This window comes from Eubalaena glacialis, chromosome 2 (genome assembly GCF_028564815.1).
Source record: "Eubalaena glacialis isolate mEubGla1 chromosome 2, mEubGla1.1.hap2.+ XY, whole genome shotgun sequence".
Classification (NCBI taxonomy): domain Eukaryota; kingdom Metazoa; phylum Chordata; class Mammalia; order Artiodactyla; family Balaenidae; genus Eubalaena; species Eubalaena glacialis.
In genome coordinates this window covers 184,624,610-184,643,578 of record NC_083717.1, presented here as the reverse complement: position 1 = coordinate 184,643,578, position 18,969 = coordinate 184,624,610, and the positions used below count along the sequence as shown (strand labels likewise).

General features: G+C 39.1%; 1 protein-coding gene across 3 annotated transcripts in view; it reads right to left on the bottom strand.

The window, feature by feature from the left end:
* The window catches only part of UNC79 (unc-79 homolog, NALCN channel complex subunit), a 204,647-nt gene that overhangs the window by 139,148 nt on the left and 46,530 nt on the right, over positions 1-18,969 (bottom strand). For all 3 annotated transcript variants that reach the window (XM_061182833.1, XM_061182834.1, XM_061182835.1), the window contains exons 6-10: positions 17,514-17,602; positions 16,853-16,893; positions 14,637-14,665; positions 8,950-9,179; positions 6,731-6,902 (exon numbers count right to left, since the gene is read on the bottom strand). In XM_061182833.1, coding sequence (XP_061038816.1) covers positions 6,731-6,902; positions 8,950-9,179; positions 14,637-14,665; positions 16,853-16,893; positions 17,514-17,602 — 561 coding nt within the window. The remainder of the gene's footprint in view (positions 1-6,730; positions 6,903-8,949; positions 9,180-14,636; positions 14,666-16,852; positions 16,894-17,513; positions 17,603-18,969) is intronic.

Below are 18,969 nucleotides of genomic sequence, written 5' to 3'. Positions count from 1 at the left end.
TAGATTTTCTGATGATGCCCATTCTGACTGGTGTGAGGTGATACCTCATTGTAGTTTTGATTTGCATTTCTCTAATAATTAGTGATGTTGAGCAGTTTTTCATGTACTTCTTCACCATCTGTATGTCTTCTTTGGAGAAATGTCTGTTTAGGTCTTCTATCCATTTTTGGATTGGGTTGTTTGTTTTTTTAATATTGAGCTGCATGAGCTGTTTATATATTTTGGAGATTAATTCTTTGTCCGTTGATTCGTTTGCAAATATTTTCTCCCATTCTGAGGGGTGTCTTTTCGTCTTGTTTATGGTTTCCTTTGCTGTGCAAAAGCTTTCAAGTTTCATTAGGTCCCATTTGTTTATTTTTGTTTTTATTTCCATTACTCTAGGAGGTGGATCAAAAAAGATCTTGCTGTGATTTATGTCAAAGAGTGTTCTTCCTATGTTTTCCTCTAAGAGTTTTATAGTGTCTGGTCTTACATTTAGGTCTCGAATCCATTTTGAGCTTATTTTTGTGTATGGTGTTAGGGAGTGTTCTAATTTCATTCTTTTACATGTAGCTGTCCAGTTTTCCCAGCACTACTTATTGAAGAGACTGTCTTTTCTCCATTGTATATTTTTGCCTCCTTTGTCATAGATTAGTTGACCATAGGTAAGTGGGTTTATCTCTGGGCTTTCTATCTTGTTCCATTGATCTATGTTTCTGTTTTTGTGCCAGTACCATATTGTCTTGATTACTGTAGCTTTGTAGTATAGTCTGAAGTCAGGGAGTCTGATTCCTCCAGCTCCGTTTTTTTCCCTCAAGACTGCTTTGGCTATTCGGGGTCTTTTGTGTCTCCATACAAATTTTAAGATTTTTTGTTCTAGTTCCATAAAAAATGTCATTGGTAATTTGATAGGGATTGCATTGAATCTGTAGATTGCTTTGGGTAGTATAGTCATTTTCACAATGTTGATTCTTCCAATCCAAGAACATGGTATATCTCTCCATCTGTTTGTATCATCTTTAATTTCTTTCATCAGTGTCTTATAGTTTTCTGAATACAGGTCTTTTGTCTCCCTAGGTAGGTTTATTCCGAGGTATTTGATTCTTTTTGTTGCAATGGTAAATGGGAGTGTTTCCTTAATTTCTCTTTCAGATTTTTCATCATTAGTGTATAGGAATGCAAGAGATTTCTGTGCATTAATTTTGTATTCTGCAACTTTACCAAATTCATTCATTAGCTCTAGTAGTTTTCTGGTGGCATCTTTAGGGTTCTCTATGTATAGTATCATGTCATCCGCAAACTGTGACAGTTTTACTTCTCCTTTTCCAATTTGTATTCCTTTTATTTCTTTTTCTTCTCTGATTGCCATGGCTAGGACTTCAAAACTATGTTGAATAATAGTGGTGAGAGTGGACATCCTTGTCTTGTTCCTGATCTTAGAGGAAATGCTTTCAGTTTTTCACCATTGACAATGATGTTTGCTGTGGGTTTGTCGTATATGGCCTTTATTATGTTGAGGTAGGTTCCCTCTATGCCCACTTTCTGGAGAGTTTTTATCATAAATGGGTGTTGAATTTTGTCAAAAGCTTTTTCTGCATGTATTGAGATGATCATATGGTTTTTATTCTTCAATTTGTTAATATGGTGTATCACATTGATTGATTTACGTATAATGAAGAATCCTTGCATCTCTGGGATAAATCCCACTTGATCATGGTGTGTGATCCTTTTAACGTGTTGTTGGATTCTGTTCACTAGTATTTTGTTGAGGATTTTTGCATCTATATTCATCAGTGATATTGGTCTGTAATTTTCTTTTTTTGTAGTATCTTTGTCTGGTTTTGATATCAGGGTGATGGTGGCCTCATAGAGTGAGTTTGGGAGTGTTCCTTCCTCTGCAATTTTTTGCAAGAGTTTGAGAAGGATGGGTGTTAGCTCTTCTCTAAATGTTTGATAGAATTCACCTGTGAAGCCATCTGGTCCTGGACTTTTGTTTGTTGGAAGATTTTTAATCACAGTTTCAATTTCATTACCTGTGATTGGTCTGTTCATATTTTCTGTTTCTTCCTGGTTCAGTCTTGGAAGGTTATACCTTTCTAAGAATTTGTCCATTTCTTCCAGGTTGTCCATTTTATTGGCATACAGTTAATAGTAATAGTAATAGTAATAGTAATAATAATAGTCTCTTAGGATGCTTTGTATTTCTGCGGTGTCTGTTGTAACTTCTCCTTTTTCATTTCTAGTTTTATTGATATGACTCCTCTCCCTCGTTTTCTTGATGAGTCTGGCTAATGGTTTATCAATTTTGTTTATCTTCTCAAAGAACCAGCTTTTAGTTTTATTGATCTTTGCTATTGTTTTCTTTGTTTCTATTTCATTTATTTCCGCTCTGATCTTTATGATTTCTTTCCTTCTGCTAACTTTGGGTTTTGTTTGTTCTTCTTTCTCTAGTTCCTTTAGGTGTATGGTTAGATTGTTTATTTGAGATTTTTCTTGTTTCTTGAGGTAGGCTTGAATAGCTATAAACTTCCCTCTTAGAACTGCTTTTGCTGCAACCCATAGGTTTTGGATCGTCGTGCTTTCATTGTCATTTGTCTCTAGGTATTTTTTGATTTCCTCTTTGATTTCTTCAGTGATCTCTTGGTTATTTAGTAACGTATTGTTTAGCCTCCATGTGTTTGTGTTTTTTACTTTTTTTCCCTGTAATTCATTTCTAATCTCATAGTGTTGTAGTCAGAAAAGATGCTTGATATGATTTCAATTTTCTTAAATTTACTGAGGCTTGATTTGTGACCCAAGAGGTGATCTATCCTGGAGAATGTTCCATGCGCACCCGAGAAGAAAGTGTAATCTGCTGTTTTTGGATGGAATGTCCTATAAATATCAATTAAATCTATCTGGTCTATTGTGTCACTTAAAGCTTCTGTTTCCTTATTTATTTTCATTTTGGATGATCTGTCTGTTGGATAAGTGAGGTGTTAAAGTCCCCTACTATTATTGTGTTACTGTCGATTTCCTGTTTTATAGCTGTTAGCAGTTGCCTTATGTATTGAGGTGCTCCTATGTTGGGTGCATATATATTTATAATTGTTATATCTTCTTCTTGGATTGATCCCTTGATCATTATGTAGTGTCCTTCCTTGTCTCTTGTAACATTCTTTATTTTAAAGTCTATTTTATCCGATATGAGTATTGCTACTCCAGCTTTCTTTTGGTTTCCACTTGCATGGAATATCTTTTTCCATCCCCTCACTTTCAGTCTGTATGTGTCCCTAGGTGTGAAGTGGGTCTCTTGTAGACAGCATATATATGGATCTTGTTTTTGTATCCATTCAGCAAGCCTGTGTCTTTTGGTTGGAGCATTTAATCCATTCACATTTAAGGTAATTATCAATATGTATGTTCCTATGACCATTTTCTTAATTGTTTTGGGTTTGTTTTTGTAGGTCCTTTTCTTCTCTTGTGTTTCCCACTTAGAGAAGTTCCTTTAGCATTTGTTGTAGAGCTGGTTTGGTGGTGCTGAATTCTCTTAGCTTTTGCTTGTCTGTAAAGCTTTTGATTTCTCCATCGAATCTGAACGAGATCCTTGCCGGGTAGAGTAATCTTGGTTGTAGGTTCCTCCCTTTCAACACTTTAAGTATATCATGCCACTCCCTTCTGGCCTGTAGAGTTTCTGCTGAGAAATCAGCTGTTAACCTTATGGGAGTTCCCGTGTATGTTGTCATTTTTCCCTTGCTGCTTTCAATAATTTTTCTTTGTCTTTAATTTTTGCCAATTTGATTATTATGTGTCTCAGCGTGTTTCTCCTTGGGTTTATCCTGTGTGGGACTCTCTGCGCTTCCTGGACTTGGGTGGCTATTTCTTTTCCTATGTTAGGGAAGTTTTCGACTATAATCTCTTCAAATATTTTCTCGGGTCCTTTCTCTCTCTCTTCTCCTTCTGCGACCCCTATAGTGCGAATGTTGTTGCGTTTAAGGTTGTCCCAGAGGTCTCTTAGGCTGTCTTCATTTCTTTTCATTCTTTTTTCTTTATTCTGTTCTGCAGCAGTGAATTCCACCATTCTGTCTTCCAGGTCACTTATCCGTTCTTCTGCCTCAGTTATTCTGCTATTGATTCCTTCTAGTGTAGTTTTCATTTCAGTTATTGTATTGTCATCTCTGTTTGTTTGTTCTTTAATTCTTCTAAGTCTTTGTTAAACATTTCTTGCATCTTCTTGATCTTTGCCTCCATTGTTTTTCCGAGGTCTTGGATCATCTTCACTATCATTATTCTGAATTCTTTTTCTGGAAGGTTGCCTATCTCCATTTCATTTAGTTGTTTTTCTGGGGTTTTATCTTGTTCCTTCATCTGGTACATAGCCCTCTGCCTTTGCATCTTGTCTATCTTTCTGTGAATGTGGTTTTTGTTCCACAGGCTGCAGGATTATAGTTCTTCTTGCTTCTGCTGTCTGCCCTCTGGTGGATGAGGCTATCTAACAGGCTTGTGCAAGTTTCCTGATGGGAGGCACTGGTGGTGGGTAGAGCTGACTGTTGCTCTGGTGGACAGAGCTCAGTAAAACTTTAATCCGTTTGACTGCTGAAGGGTGGGGCTGGGTACCCTCCCTGTTGGTTGTTTGGCCTGAGGCAACCCAACACTGGAGCCTACCTGGGCTCTTTGGTGGGGCTAATGGCAGACTCTGGGAGGGCTCACGCCAAGGAGTACTTCCCGGAACTTCTGCTGCCAGTGTCCTTGTCCCCATGGTGAGCCACAGCCACCGCTTGCCTCTGCAGGACACCCTCCAACACTAGCAGGTAGGTCTGGTTCAGTCTCCCTTGGGGTCACTGCTCCTTCCCCTGGGTCCCGATGCACACACTATTTTGTGTGTGCCCTCGAAGAGTGGAATCTCTGTTTCCCCCAGTCCTGTCGAAGTCCTGCAATCAAATCCCACTAGGCTTCAAGGTCTGATTCTCTAGGAATTCCTCCTCCCGTTGCCAGACCCCCAGGTTGGGAAGTCTGACGTGGGGCTCAGAACCTTCACTCCAGTGGGTGGACTTCTGTGGTATAAGTGTTCTCCAGTCTGTGAGTCACCCACCCAGCAGTTATAGGATTTGATTTTACTCTGATTGCGCCCCTCCTACCGTCTCATTGTGGCTTCTCCTTTGTCTTTGGATGTGGGGTATCTTTTTTGGTGAGTTCCAGTGTCTTCCTGTCGATGACTGTCCAGCAGCTAGTTGTGATTCCAGTGTTCTCGCAAGAGGGAGTGAGAGCACGTCCTTCTACTCCGCCATCTTGGTTCCGATCTGTCCAAAGTTTTAAATGTACACTTTCCTTCTGGCTATTAGGAATTGTATGTTAAGAAGTCCAAGACTGGTCTTCAGAAGAAGCTGAGTCAGGCACTCTCTGCCCCTCAATCAGAGTTTGGGACCAGAGCTGTGTCCTAACCACCTTCTGCTACTAACTGGTTGTTAGCAGTGACTGTGGGCAAGTTGAACTGCCTCTCCGGGCTTCTCTGTCCTCATCAGAAAAATGAAGGGGTAAAATAGGCAGTTTTAAAATTGATGGAGGACCACTTAGCCTGGAAACTGTGTTCTCCTCTACAGAGAGAGATGGACTGTAAGAATTTCCCCTCAAGATTGCACCTCCCTATAAGCTTTTCCCATATTAGAAATCTGTTACATAATCTGCATTAGATACTTTTAAGAAGTTAAGTCTACAAAGTGAAATTTCATAAATATCTTCAGTTAAAAAGTAATCTATATACATTTCAGTTCTAAAATGATCAGATTTAGCCAAGAATTTCCTATCAGTCATAATTCTGAAACCTTACAGCCCCTCCAGTTCACCACATTATAAATAGACTTTCCAAAACTGCTCATCATTTAGTAATTCAATCATTCTGAAATAATCTCTTATTAAGCACTGAAGTAGCGTTCAGGAATATAAAAAATAAGTAAAACACTATCTTTGCCTTCAGGAGTTCACAATAGTAGTCAGTATGTCATTAGATAATAAGTTCTAGGAGCAAGACATGCGAAATCAACAATTAAACCCCAATTTGGTAAAACAAAACAAAGCAAAACAAAACCAAAAAAATGTGTGAAAGCATAAAAGAGATGTATCACTTTGGAGACTTAGTCCATGTCTCCAATGGACAAAAACAAAAGTCTGCTTTTCTGCAGAACTGGCAAATTCAGCATGCCTGGAACTTTGGATCTGTATGTTTGATCTTTACTGAATGAATACTGCAGTTGAATCAGTCAATAGCAATCAAATTCCTTGCGTTGGTTTGGCTATAATTTTTCTGGCTGTATTGCAGGCTTGCCGTAAATACACAAAAAGCTCCACAGAGACTGAACTTTCAAGCAAAATTTCATGTCGATGGGATGAATGATCTGTAAATTATATTGAATCCAATATTTCACAATATACCCTAGCAACTTTCCCACTTGTTTATTGTCAAACTGTGCATTTCCAACAGTTTAGGGTCTGGCACAGTAGGTTTCAACACCTGGCTATTCATTAGAACCAACTAGGGAGCTTTTTAAAAAGTTCCCAAGATTCTGGGGTGGAATCTGGGCAATGGCATTTTTTAAAAGCCTTCCCAGGTAAATGCAATGTGCAGTCACTGTCCTAGAGTATAGAGTCCCTATGCTAAGTTTAATTTTTCACTATTTACTATTTACTTCTTTAAAAAGAACAGAAGAAATTCCTCATCAGCGCAATGTTGGAATGAAACATAAGAAAGCAGAGAAGAGTTAACTTCTTTTCTTACTAAGAACCATATTCCAAATTGACTGAGTAGCCGCTGGTCGTGTTTATCATCATCTTTGTTGTCAAAGTCAGTGTTATCCAGGGAATGGTGGGAAGAGGAGAGGCCCAGCTGCCGCCGGCGATTGAGCTCATGTTCCCGCTGCTCAGCATGGAACTCGGCTTCTTTCAACAAGCTGCCAAAGGGGAGAGATTTCAAGTTAGACTGCCAGAAAACACATTCGAGATTATGACCTATTCAGAGCAATTACTTCATGAGTACTCAAGCATCACTCATTGCTCGCCTTTAAATTGGAAGGAGCCTAATTTCCTTACTATTTTCTACTCCATCCCCATTTCAAAGATGAACAAACTGAGGCACAAAGAGGTTACTTCCTCCAATCAATTAGAATCAAGCAGAACTGATGCCTTCTGGCTTCTAGTTCACCAACCATCCCACTAGATGTCAATGCTTCTCCTATATCTAATATGAAGCTGTGTGGACATAAAATGCATAATCCAAGGAAAGACTGAAGAACTGGTACCCAGATGGAAAAATATTTAATATCTAGTATTCAAAGACCTGACAGTGAGCAACGAAGATTCCTTTTTCAACTTGCTAAGCAAATGACAATTTAAAAAAATAATACCCAATGTTGGCAAGGGTGTAGCAAAAACTATCAGTTTCATACAGTGATGTATGAAATTCACATACACTCTTTGAAAATCAGTTTGGTAATGTATCAAGCACCATTAAAATATTCAGACCCTTTGACCCAGTCAACCACATCTGGTCATCTACCCTAAGAAGAAAAATATAGGAACAGCACTATACACAAAAATAGTTATCAGAGTTATTTTTAACAGTAAAAAAAAAAAGGAAGAAATTGAAATATCTAATGGTGGAGGAAAATAATCTAGATAAATATTATGTACGCACTAAAAAGGATAAATGTGGAAACTACACAACATGGAAAAGAGCTAATGGTATAAGGTTACATCAAAAAGAATGTGGATACACTGTGATTACAGTTATATAAATAAAATATGCATTTGAATAAACCTAGAAGAACATGTGCAAAAGTGATGATGATGACAGCAGTATGGTTGATTTTTTTTCTACTTCCAAACTTTCCGTAATGTTTTATTTAGCAAACATTTATTGCATTTCTACATGTGTCAGCCACTGGGATAAGAGAAACAGAAGACTTAGTCCCTAGCTTTAAAACTTGCATTCTAATATTGTTTCTTAATTTTTAAAAATCTTGCCTCAGTGCATATTATACAAAAAGAGAACAAATCTAGAGGTTATCACTCCTAAAGCTTCCTTTTTTGTGTGTGACAGAAGGAGAAAAAGCCAGAAGCCTGCAGGATCAGGCCCCTGTCTTACTCCACAGCCTTCTGGCTTACTCCAGTACCGAATTATCTAGAGCTCTCTCATCCTTCACTGCTATCAGTCATGTCTGGGACGGCCTTATTCCCACCCCTCACTCTGACTGGCGCCTCCACTTCATTCCCCTAAGACCCCCGACTCTGTGTTGTCAATGTGCTCACTATACTGGACTGCAATTTCATTCTTCTGTTTTTATAGTCCCTACATGGGTAACTTGAAAGCAGAGGTTACATTTTACTCTCTTCTGTCTTCCAAGTGTCTGATACATGCCTGGCACATAACTGGCATTACATAAAAATATTTGTTGAATGAATGAACTAAAACATCGTCATTGCAACATTGTGGAAGGTGAGCTGCCCGGCTGAGGGCACTTGAAGTTGAATTAAATTTGCACATCTCAGACTTCCCTGGTGGCGCAGTGGTTAAGAATCCGCCTGCCAATGCAAGGGACATGGGTTCGAGCCCTGGTCCGGGAAAATCCCACATGCCACAGAGCCACTAAGCCCGTGCGCCACAACTACTGAGCCTGTGCTCTAGAGCCCGCAAGCCACAACTACTGAGCGCGCGTGCCACAGCTACTGAAGCCCGCGCGCCTAGAGCCTGTGCTCCGCAACAAGAGAAGCCACCGCAATGAGAAGCCCGTGTACTGCAACGAAGAGTAGCCCCTGCTCGCTGCAACTAGAGAAAGCCCGCGTGCAGCAGCAAAGACCAAGGCAGCCAAAAATAAATAATAAATAAATAAATAAGTTTTAAAATAAAAATAGATAAATAAATTTGCACATCTCAATGTGAACAGGGTGGCTCAAAGCAAAGGCAGTGTTTTCAGGGTAAGTTTCTAATGAAGCTGTTACCTAATCACGGCCTCCACGGCGCAGACAAGTTCCTCGGCACCACATTCCCGAGTGTTGATGGGTGGAGGGGAGGTCTGATAGAGGTGGGTCTCCGAGGCAGCCCCCAGTTCGTTACTGTGATGATTTGAGTGGCATCTTTTGCAGTACCGAACAGGCCTGTTTCCGTGACGACCACAACACCCTGCTGAAAAGCAGGTGACAACAGCTCTCCTAACGTGCGAACTGCAGTTCTAGAAGAAAGAGTGAAATCAATTAAAAGTCACCACTGAGGTAAATTTGGCTACTAATTGGAACAAATGGAAACTTAAAGGGCCACTGGAAGTGGCAGCACATTTCTGAAGTGCCACTAGTTTCCAAAATGCAGGTCATCTCTAACCAGTGAGATTTCAGCTATAGTTAAAAATAAAGGTGAGAAGTGGTTTCTATTAGTGTGAGTGGTAGAAACGTTCTAAATATGAGTGAAACTGTGTTGAAAAGTCCTCTGTAAAGTGACCTCAGCCATGGGGCATGGGGGGCTTCCTGGATTATTTCAAGTTAGCATTTCAAGAGTTTTCAGCAGAAATATGAAAAAAATTAAAACTGTGGTCCAGAGAGAATGCATCACGGCACATCAGAGTAGGAAATAAACAATTTTAACCCCTAAAATAAACTTTCAAAATTATTTTATCCACCACCTAAAGGGCGGATTTCCACTGCAGCTCATTTGTCCTTGGTGCATTCAAGGACAGGCAGGGAGCTGTGCTGCACTGAGCTGATGACCCCAAAGCTGGCCTGTCCATCCCCACCGGCACTCTTTCTATCAAGACCTAAAGAATATGTCAGTGGACACCACGGGAACATCAAAACACAGCAAGAACCATTCACAGACTCAGTGGCTGACATCAGCTAGAGGAAAGGAGTCAACAGATGAAGTGCGAAAAGTGGTGCAGTATGAGAGAGATTCTGAAGCTCAGGGGGGTTTATTATCAGAGCTGCCCTGACAATAAGCAGGGGAGAAAGGCAGCGCCCACATAATGCAATTTGAGGAGCAATCAGGAAATATCCCTGACCTCTGCACAAAACTGTGCCCAAGCCTTTTAGAGATGTCACCACCACATAATCAATGTCTTGTGTCAAGAGAGCATTTCAGTCTTTCAATAGAGCTTATTAAGATGGAACATACTGAAAAAGAATGAATATATGTATATGTATAACTGAATCACTTTGTTGTACATCTGAAACTAACACAACATTGTAAATCAACTATAATCCAATAAAATTTTTTTTAAAAGATGGAATATAATAGGGGAAATAATATCCTAAGCCATTATGAACTCAGGGCTTGGGGAAGACTGAGAACCTTCCATGACAGATATCTTGGGAAGTGCGGAGACAGAAGAAGGAAGAAGGCAAGCACAAAACCTATATCCAAACATTGACAGTGTATTGAATTGCCTATCGGAACAACCATTTCAAAGTAAGGCTTGTTCCACTTCGATTTTAGCACAAGGCTTTGGATACGAGTGCTGGGAAATCTCATTTTCTGAACAGGACTCGGGTCAATAAATCATAAAAGCAAGTTTAAATTTTTTATGATCTTTTTTCCCTTTTATTAACAAGTTTTAAAAAATTATTTGTTAAAGTACAGTGTGCTTCCTCTGCATCTGAAGCCCAAGTCTTCTTCAGCATCCAAGTCAGCCCTGACTTCTCCAAGTGAGGTATCTTTCCTGCTTTGTGCCTTTTCTTTCTCTTTCACATACTAAATTTCATTCTGGAAGCACATGAATCCTTACTGGTTTGGGGCTTCTCCAAACCAAACCAAACCAAACCAAACCACATCACTAGCAGGGTGGATTATATCGGAGTATATTGTTAGTGTTTATTTCTTCCTTTCAGTTGTAGTTAGTCTTTGTTCCTCTGGGATTCCCACGGTTACATAAACAATAGGATGTGGATATGGGTTTAGTGGGTAGTTATTAGCTATAATAAAGTCCCGACGTTTAAGGCCTACAATTTCCAATCCTATTTTCTGGTCACAAATTATTTACATTCTTCCCACATGCAGATTCCTGGCTGGAGGTCCAAGGTCGTCTCATCTAAATTAAGTCCAGCTGTGGGTGAGGCTCTTTTGGTTTAGTTCCTCAGATATGCTTTCATGAGCCTTGAATCTGGATGGGCCGTGGCTGCTTCAACCAAGAGAGCATGGCAGAAGTGATACTCACATGACTCCCAAGGCAAATTCTAAAAGGACATGCAGCTTCCAACTTGCTGTCTTAGAATATTAGATATCTTCAGAAGCTTCCTCATCAGGATACTCTTCTCAGACCTGTGCCATGGCCAAGGCACATGGAGAGGCAATGTGTAAGTCTCTACTCTAAGCCCAGCCTTCAAGTCACCCCATCCCAGAGCCCAAACATACAATCTAGATGCCTCTAGTTAATTCCAGCCCCTAACTATTCAAGTCTTCCCAGATGAGGCCCCAAACATCATCAAGCAGAGATAGGCTGTGGACTGTGCCCTGTCCAAATCCCTGACCCTCAGAATCTGTAAACATAATTAAATAGTTGTCGTTTCATGCTGCTACATTTTGAGTTATTTCTTAGGTAGTATCTGGACATACTGCGTATGTTAGTATCTGGAATATCAACTAAAAGTCAACCTGCCTTATCCCCATGTGCCATCAATTCTAAGTAATATCAGCAATAAAATACTTTGCCCCTAAATAACCTCTGGTTGGTCAAAGTTCTAAACAATTGCTGTGGTTCCTACTAAGTTTTAATAATATATTTCCAAGCCACAATCAGTCCTAAACCCTGTGGACTCAGCTACATGCATTCATTTCAAAAGTAAATTAGAGAGATTTCCCTTAGGTTCAGATTCAGCTGGGCATGTTTTCAAAGGTTCGCTCTAGCCACTCTGTTTCACTGCTTTGAATTTTAAACATAAATAAGTAATTCCAAGTGGTCTCATAAAACAGCAGAATTGAAATAAAGCATCTGTCTCTTGATGCTTATTTGATACAAACTTTTTCTAATTTATTTTTTTATTGAAGTATAGCTGATTTACAATGCTGTATTTGATACAATCTTGATGTTTATCTCAAACCTACTATTCAAATGTAGGAATATGTAGTACTGAATATGTAGTACTGAAAGACACAAACTTTGCCCAAAGCAAGCTCAAACAATTCTGATCTATTAGGAACTTAAGGAAAGTTCTCCAAATTAACTTTCATATAAAACACAACATTTATTAAAGGATAAGTAATAAAAATGTGCTAATTTTAACCTTATTACTGAAAATAATTTTGTCGTATAAAGGCGGGGAATGTTAAAAAATGATCCACCCTGGGTGTCAAGCATGTTACGTATAACACCAGAGCCAGGAAATGCCAATTTAGAAAGAAAACTGTTTCTCATCCTAGTCTCTCCAGCTTGTAAAAGATTCTCAAAGTAGGAAATAGCCTCAGAATAAAAATGAAATCAAAAGTATGCTGAATGACTATATGATCCCTTGTTAAAACTTCAGAAAGCTAGGTAAGGCGATGCCCAGTTGAGCCTCTCAGCTAGAACAGGGCTTCTAATAATGTTAAGGGCTGAAATGCCCAAAGTATAGAAGGCATTTCTATACTCAAAAAGAATTATAGATGTAGCTTTGAGGGCACTGAACCCCGATTAGATTCATTGAAAATCCACAAAGTTTTAAAGGGAGGCATACTAGCAAAAGCACCACCAGCAGACCAAACGGGACAGACACAGTTCAACACGAAAAGAGGTCTATGGAACCCCAACTTCTACATGCAGGAAGCAGACTGAGAGGGTTACTCAGCTGCAACATGGGCCATTTCTTATTATAAACGAAAGATGTCTTAGAGAGTGGAGCAAAGATCCCAGGAAAGAAATGAATTAGGAAACTATTCCCAGGAAGCAAAATCAGATCCTAATCAAGGCACATTTGCTATTCCTTAAAGACAGAGGAACTGTTGACATGTTCATGGCTGGAGCTGCTATTGACTAGTAACAGCTATCTGCTTCCCCTTCCTCTTTCTGAACAGAGGTCTACTGCTGTTATCCAATCCCTGTCTCACATTTTGTGTTGGGTATGTAACTTGCCTTTTTAGTTCACAGGTCTCTGGTTCAAGAAAATTCGTACCCGAGGGGTTTCATCAGTGACCAGACCAGATGCAGATGATAAGACAATGGACTTTAAGCCTGAAGCCATAAATGGGTAAGACTTTCGGAGGTCTTATAAGGTGCTGAGAGTATTTGGCACATGGAAAGAATGTAAGTAATGATGCTCAGAGGGTAGACTGTGGTACATTAAATATGACCACAAAATTCTTGCTGCTCCTTTTATAAAGAGGAGGAGTCTATTTCCCCACTCCTTGAAACCGAGCTGTCCTTTGGACTTGTTTTGGCCAATGGAATGCAGCAGAAGAGATGCTGTGTTAGAATAAAAGGTATATGATACAAACTATGATTTAGAAATTAGTAATGAGTGTTCTTCTTTCTATAGTATAATGCTTGGAAACACAGCATCATAAATGTGATAAAACATAACATTTAACATTATAAAAAAAAAAAAGTGATGCTGTGTGACTACTGAGCTTCAGGCTCACAAGGCCTTGCAACCTCCTCTCTCATTTTCTCAGAACACTGATACCTTGTGAACAAATCCAGCCTAGCCTCCTGGAAGATGAGACACCTAATGGAAAGAGGGAGGGCCAGACATCCCTGTCATCCCAGCCATTCCAGCCAACCCAGCTGAGGCCCCAGACATGGGAGTAAAGTCATCTGGGACCAACCAGTTGCCAGCAAACCCACTAAATGACTGCAAATATCAATACATGAGTGAGCCTAGAGGAGTTTATCAAGAGAACTACCCAGGCGAGCATAGGCAAAACTGCCGACCCACAGCATTGTGATCAAATAAATGTTTGTTGTTATAAGCCAGTACATTTCAGGATGGTTTATTAGGTGGCAATAGATAACTGAAACAGCCCTCCAAAGTTCTCCACTCATAACCAACTCCCAGAAAGCTTAAATGACTTGTACATAGTGTCATAGCTAGATGGGAATAGAGCTGACCAGAACCCAAGTATCACAACCAACTAATCCAAAGTTCTTTGTATGACACCATACTACCTTCTCTTGTACTTTTCAACAACTGGAGCAAGAAAAGAAGATGGAAATGGCTTAGGGAAACTGTCATGAACAGTGGCTATTCGAAAGTGGAATCGTTAACTAGAGATATCATTCAACTTACATATAAATTAATATTTTCCATATATTCTTGGTCTGGGTATGTTTCTGACACACATATATTGGACTATTTGCATTCCACTTCCAAACAATAAAGACTTTTAGCAAACACGAGCATCCTTTACCAAAGTTAAGTTGCATGTATTGCATTGTCAACTCAAACCTTTTTGTATTTAGACTTCTATCCCAGAGTTACACATATGCTTTTATTTCAGATTACTTTTCAAAAACACTGTGCATAGATGGGTAAGCAAAAGCAGAAATGTAAATAGAGACCATCCAGACACAGTAATCTTGCATGCTGAATTATTTCCTTTCCCCCTTCACAAATACAGTGACATGTACATACTGGGAAACCATGGTGCAGAAATGAGGCAGATGTCAATGAATGAATTTACATACAAACACAGCAAATCATGCCCCACCACACAGATGGTTTGCTCTTACCTTCTTCTGACATATAGCAGATATTTCAGCTGTAAGGGGAAGGTACACAAAATATCAACAAAGAAAGAGAGCCCGTTTTAAATAAGGGCAGCCACCAAGGTGAGCAAAAACAAGCTTAGTAACACAACCTCCAGACTTGGCCAAAACAGCTTCTCCCTTCTCTCATAAACTGTCATCTACTTATGTTTAATGAGGTTAAAAATACCTGTGGTATGTTTAATGAGGCTGCAAATATTTTCACCTATTCTTAGAAATAATTCAATCTTCTCAGACATGACTTAGAATTCAGATCAAATAACTTTAACCTCACCACCTCATTTGAGAGAGAACAAAATTGAGGGTTACATGGTTTCTTCAGAGTCACACAGGCCATCAATGGTACAGGCCAATCTGGAGCAAATGTCCCTGGATTCCCTGTCTACTGTTCTTCCATTATGCTATGACACTGAGTTGATGTGATATACTTAGAGTTTCACCATGGAGATGATTTGCTATATTAGAACTATAGAAAAAAACTTAATAACTTGGATGAATTAGACTCAAACTATCAACTTACATCAGTCCTTAACTAGTGCAAAACCAGCTGCAGGCTTATTTAAGAGAAAGCAATTTCAAACCTATGGATTGGCCAGCTGGAGTAAGGCTGTCAAATTACTTTAGCACTTCAGGATTGACTTTAATAAATGGATAAAAACTCTTTTTAGTGGGCATACCAATTACTTCCATGAAAACTGATGCTTGAGAGTAATTGAAAATAATTTTTCCAAGAATCTGTTATCATTTCCCCTGAAATAGGAAGTGCTCAAAAAATAGACTAAACGCCTATGTCACAATTTATTAAAAAGATCAAAGATAAATGTCTCCCAAACTCTGTCTGGAAATTATGAATTAGCGGATGTCAAATCAATGAAATTAACAACTCAGTATTTAAAACTGATTCTGTATAATTAACGGTTATTTAACAGTTTGATATCTTGGAGTTTATCTTAACCTGAGGTTAATGGGTCACATCTCTGGATAAATAATGAAAAGTTATTATCAGTTTTCTTCCACAGATGAATATCATCTGCAGATGATGGCCAGAATTCAGCAACATATCTGAGATTTAAAACGTAGTTTAGAACCTGACTATGGGTTTTACCTCGGAGCACTGGAAGTTCACTAATTTAAGGGGAAAAAAAGGTTACCTTTACCCATATAAGCCCAAATCTTTTTACAGATATTCTTATATAAAATTTTTAAATGTCTCTTTAAAAGATATAGAGGCTGACATTATTGACCCAAGTTACAGATGCAGAGCACTCACTAAACAATTTATTTCTTCAGGTTGAGATAACCTAATATGAAGAGTTAGACTACAAAGAAGGAGTATAATTATCATCAGGCAAAGACCTTAAGTTTTGAAAAAAGTGCTTACCGAATTTAGTTAACATGAGGTTTTTACATTTCTTTTTAAGTAAGGCCTTTCATAAAAATTCTTTTATTATCTACTTCTGAAGTTATAGATCAAGTTCTTCCTGGGTGCCTGATCTATGCTCAGTATGCCCCCAGCTTTTTCCACTTTTCATCTTTCCTCTGCTAAGTATTTTTCCTGGTCATTTCATCCTGCAATTAGGTGGCTGGAATACCTGCTTCCCCATGTGTAGGGAAACACTCTGTCTGCAACCTGCCAACTTATCAGGCACAGCTTTCAGAACTATAACAAACTGCAAGCATTACAATCTCGTCTTTTCATTGAGATGGGTCAGATATATTTATCCCCATTTTACTGAAGGGGAAACTGACTCTCAGAGCGATTAAATAATTTTCCCTAAAAACACAGAGCTGGTAACCGTGGCAGGAGAAAGACCCGTTATTTGATGCTCTCCTCACTGATGTTCCTTATTTCCTTTCTGACTTGCACAGCAAACGTATCATTGGCAACACCTGTAATATACACAGAAAACCCCTTAAGGCAGAATCCAGCTTTGGTCATACAGAATCCTAATTCCAACACCTACCTCTAATTGTGGTGGAGATGATACCTCTTTCCTCATTATTAAATGTGTGGGTATATTACAAGCAAGACTGATATCATGCTTCATATCAGTGAATATGCACAGAAAGTAATACTTTGGTTGCTGTCTTTTTAAAATAAAACAGTACAAAAGGAGAAAAATCAACGGTGCCATTAGTCATGATTACTCATTATTCATCCCTTCTGAAGTAAGCCATACCTTGCGGCAGAAGAACATCAATCAACCATTCACTGTGGTCCCTATAAAGAAAAACAGAATTCATTTTTGAACTTTGTTGCAATGTTACCCTTCCACATGAATGCTTATAAGCTGCACACTATTGCTAAAAGGCTTTTAATATAAAGGATGTGTAATTAAGAGCACTATCATAATAAACTTTTTAAATGTCTAATGCATTCCATCTAAATTATAAATTAGAGGCATTTCATCATATTCAGTTATCTTTAAATGATACTTTCCAGATGCTAATTAAGTCATCCAAAATACAGCATGATTTGTACAAAGCTGAGTGTGATTCTGTGAAATGAACAAGCATAGAAAACCCATATGAATTTTATGTCATGTTTGAAAACCACAGCTTTCTTTTATTTTTCTCTGTGGCCTTTTTCACAGGGTCACTTGAAAAGTGGAGCTGCTTTATTAAGTGGAATTGCTTTCTCTTGTCACATGGAGAGAAATACTGCAATTTTTCAAAGCTGAAATCTTTTCAAAGGAAAGCTTGATATATATTAAATATCTGACAAACTAACCTTTAAAAAACAGAGAGGCTAGTGTAAAATGAAGGTAACATAACCAATTTAAGTCGAAGTGATTATACTTCTCTTCTCATTGTAGCCCTATTTCCTTTTCTTATACCTACCCTGCAATCCTCTGGCTGCATTCTTCACAGAGATACAATGGGGGTGGTTTATCACCCAAAGCTACAGACAAGGAGGGGTCTATACACATCTGAAACACATGAAAAGACAGAATGAACTCTCCTGTCCTGTTTATCACGTTTCCTATATCAAGTGCACAAATGTTTCGATAATAGATTTTCAAAAGCAAAGTAGAATAAATATTTTCAGTAAAACCCATTCAACCTATAACTGTTTTCCCACATTGGAGGTTTAAATGTGGCTGCTGTGGTTTTTCATTTCTCCTGTTATTTGCAATTCAAGTCACAGATAGTGTCAAGAAATCCACCCTCTGGACTTCCCTGGTGGCGCAGTGGTTAAGAATCCGCCTGCCAATGCAGGGGACACGAGTTCAAGCCCTGGTCCGGGAGGATCCCACATGCCGCAGAGCAACTAAGCCCGTGCACCACAACTACTGAGCCTGTGCTCTAGAGCCCGTGAGCCGCAGATACTGAGCCACAACTACTGAAGCCCGTGCACCTAGAGCCCTTGCTCCACAACAAGAGAAGCCACGGCAATGAGAAGCCCGCGCACTGCAACGAAGAGTGGCTCCCACTTGCCACAACTAGAGAAAGCCCGCGCACAGCAACGAAGACGCAATGCAGCCAAAAATTAATTAATTAATTAATTAATTAATTATTTTAAAAAAAGAAATCCACCCTCATTCTATAAAGATAAAAAATCATCTTGTGGGTTTCCCTGGTGGCGCAGTGGTTAAGAATCCACCTGCCAATGCAGGGGACACAGGTTCGTGCCCTGGCCCGGGAAGATCCCACATGCTGCGGAGCAACTAAGCCCGTGCGCCACAACTACTGAGCCCACGTGCCACAACTACTGAAGCCTGCGTGCCTAGAGCCCATGCTCTGCAACAAGAGAAGCCACGACAATGAGAAGCCCGCGCACCGCAACGAAGAGTAGCCCCGGCTCACCGCAACTAGAGAAAGCCCGCGCGCAGCAACGAAGACCCAACACAGCCAAAAATAAATTAAAAAAAAAAAAATCATCTTGTTCAGTGGCTGCTCAAATTGCTTCTGTATTACTCATATAGTAACTCCTTCTTTAATGCAGTAAACACAGTAATCTCTCTTTGGGAAAAGGAAAATGTAGTACTAAGATTTAAAAATCATAACTGTTACCAAAATGCTGGCAGTAGAGAATTTTGCTTCTCAAGACAGACCTCATTCAGAAAACTTAGCATTAAATCTAACATTGAGTGATTCACTTTTCTTACTCTGGAATAAGTTCTATATATCCAACTTTCAACTTCAGGTAGTTTTTTTTCTTCCACATATGAACTGTAGTTTCTTTTAACCCTGTAGTGCTCTGTTCAGTTTTGAGTTATTTATGCCTGTTTTCATTAGTGTAAGTACAGAGATTAAAGTATTAATCTTAAGTTGATCATTAGGATATTTCAAATAT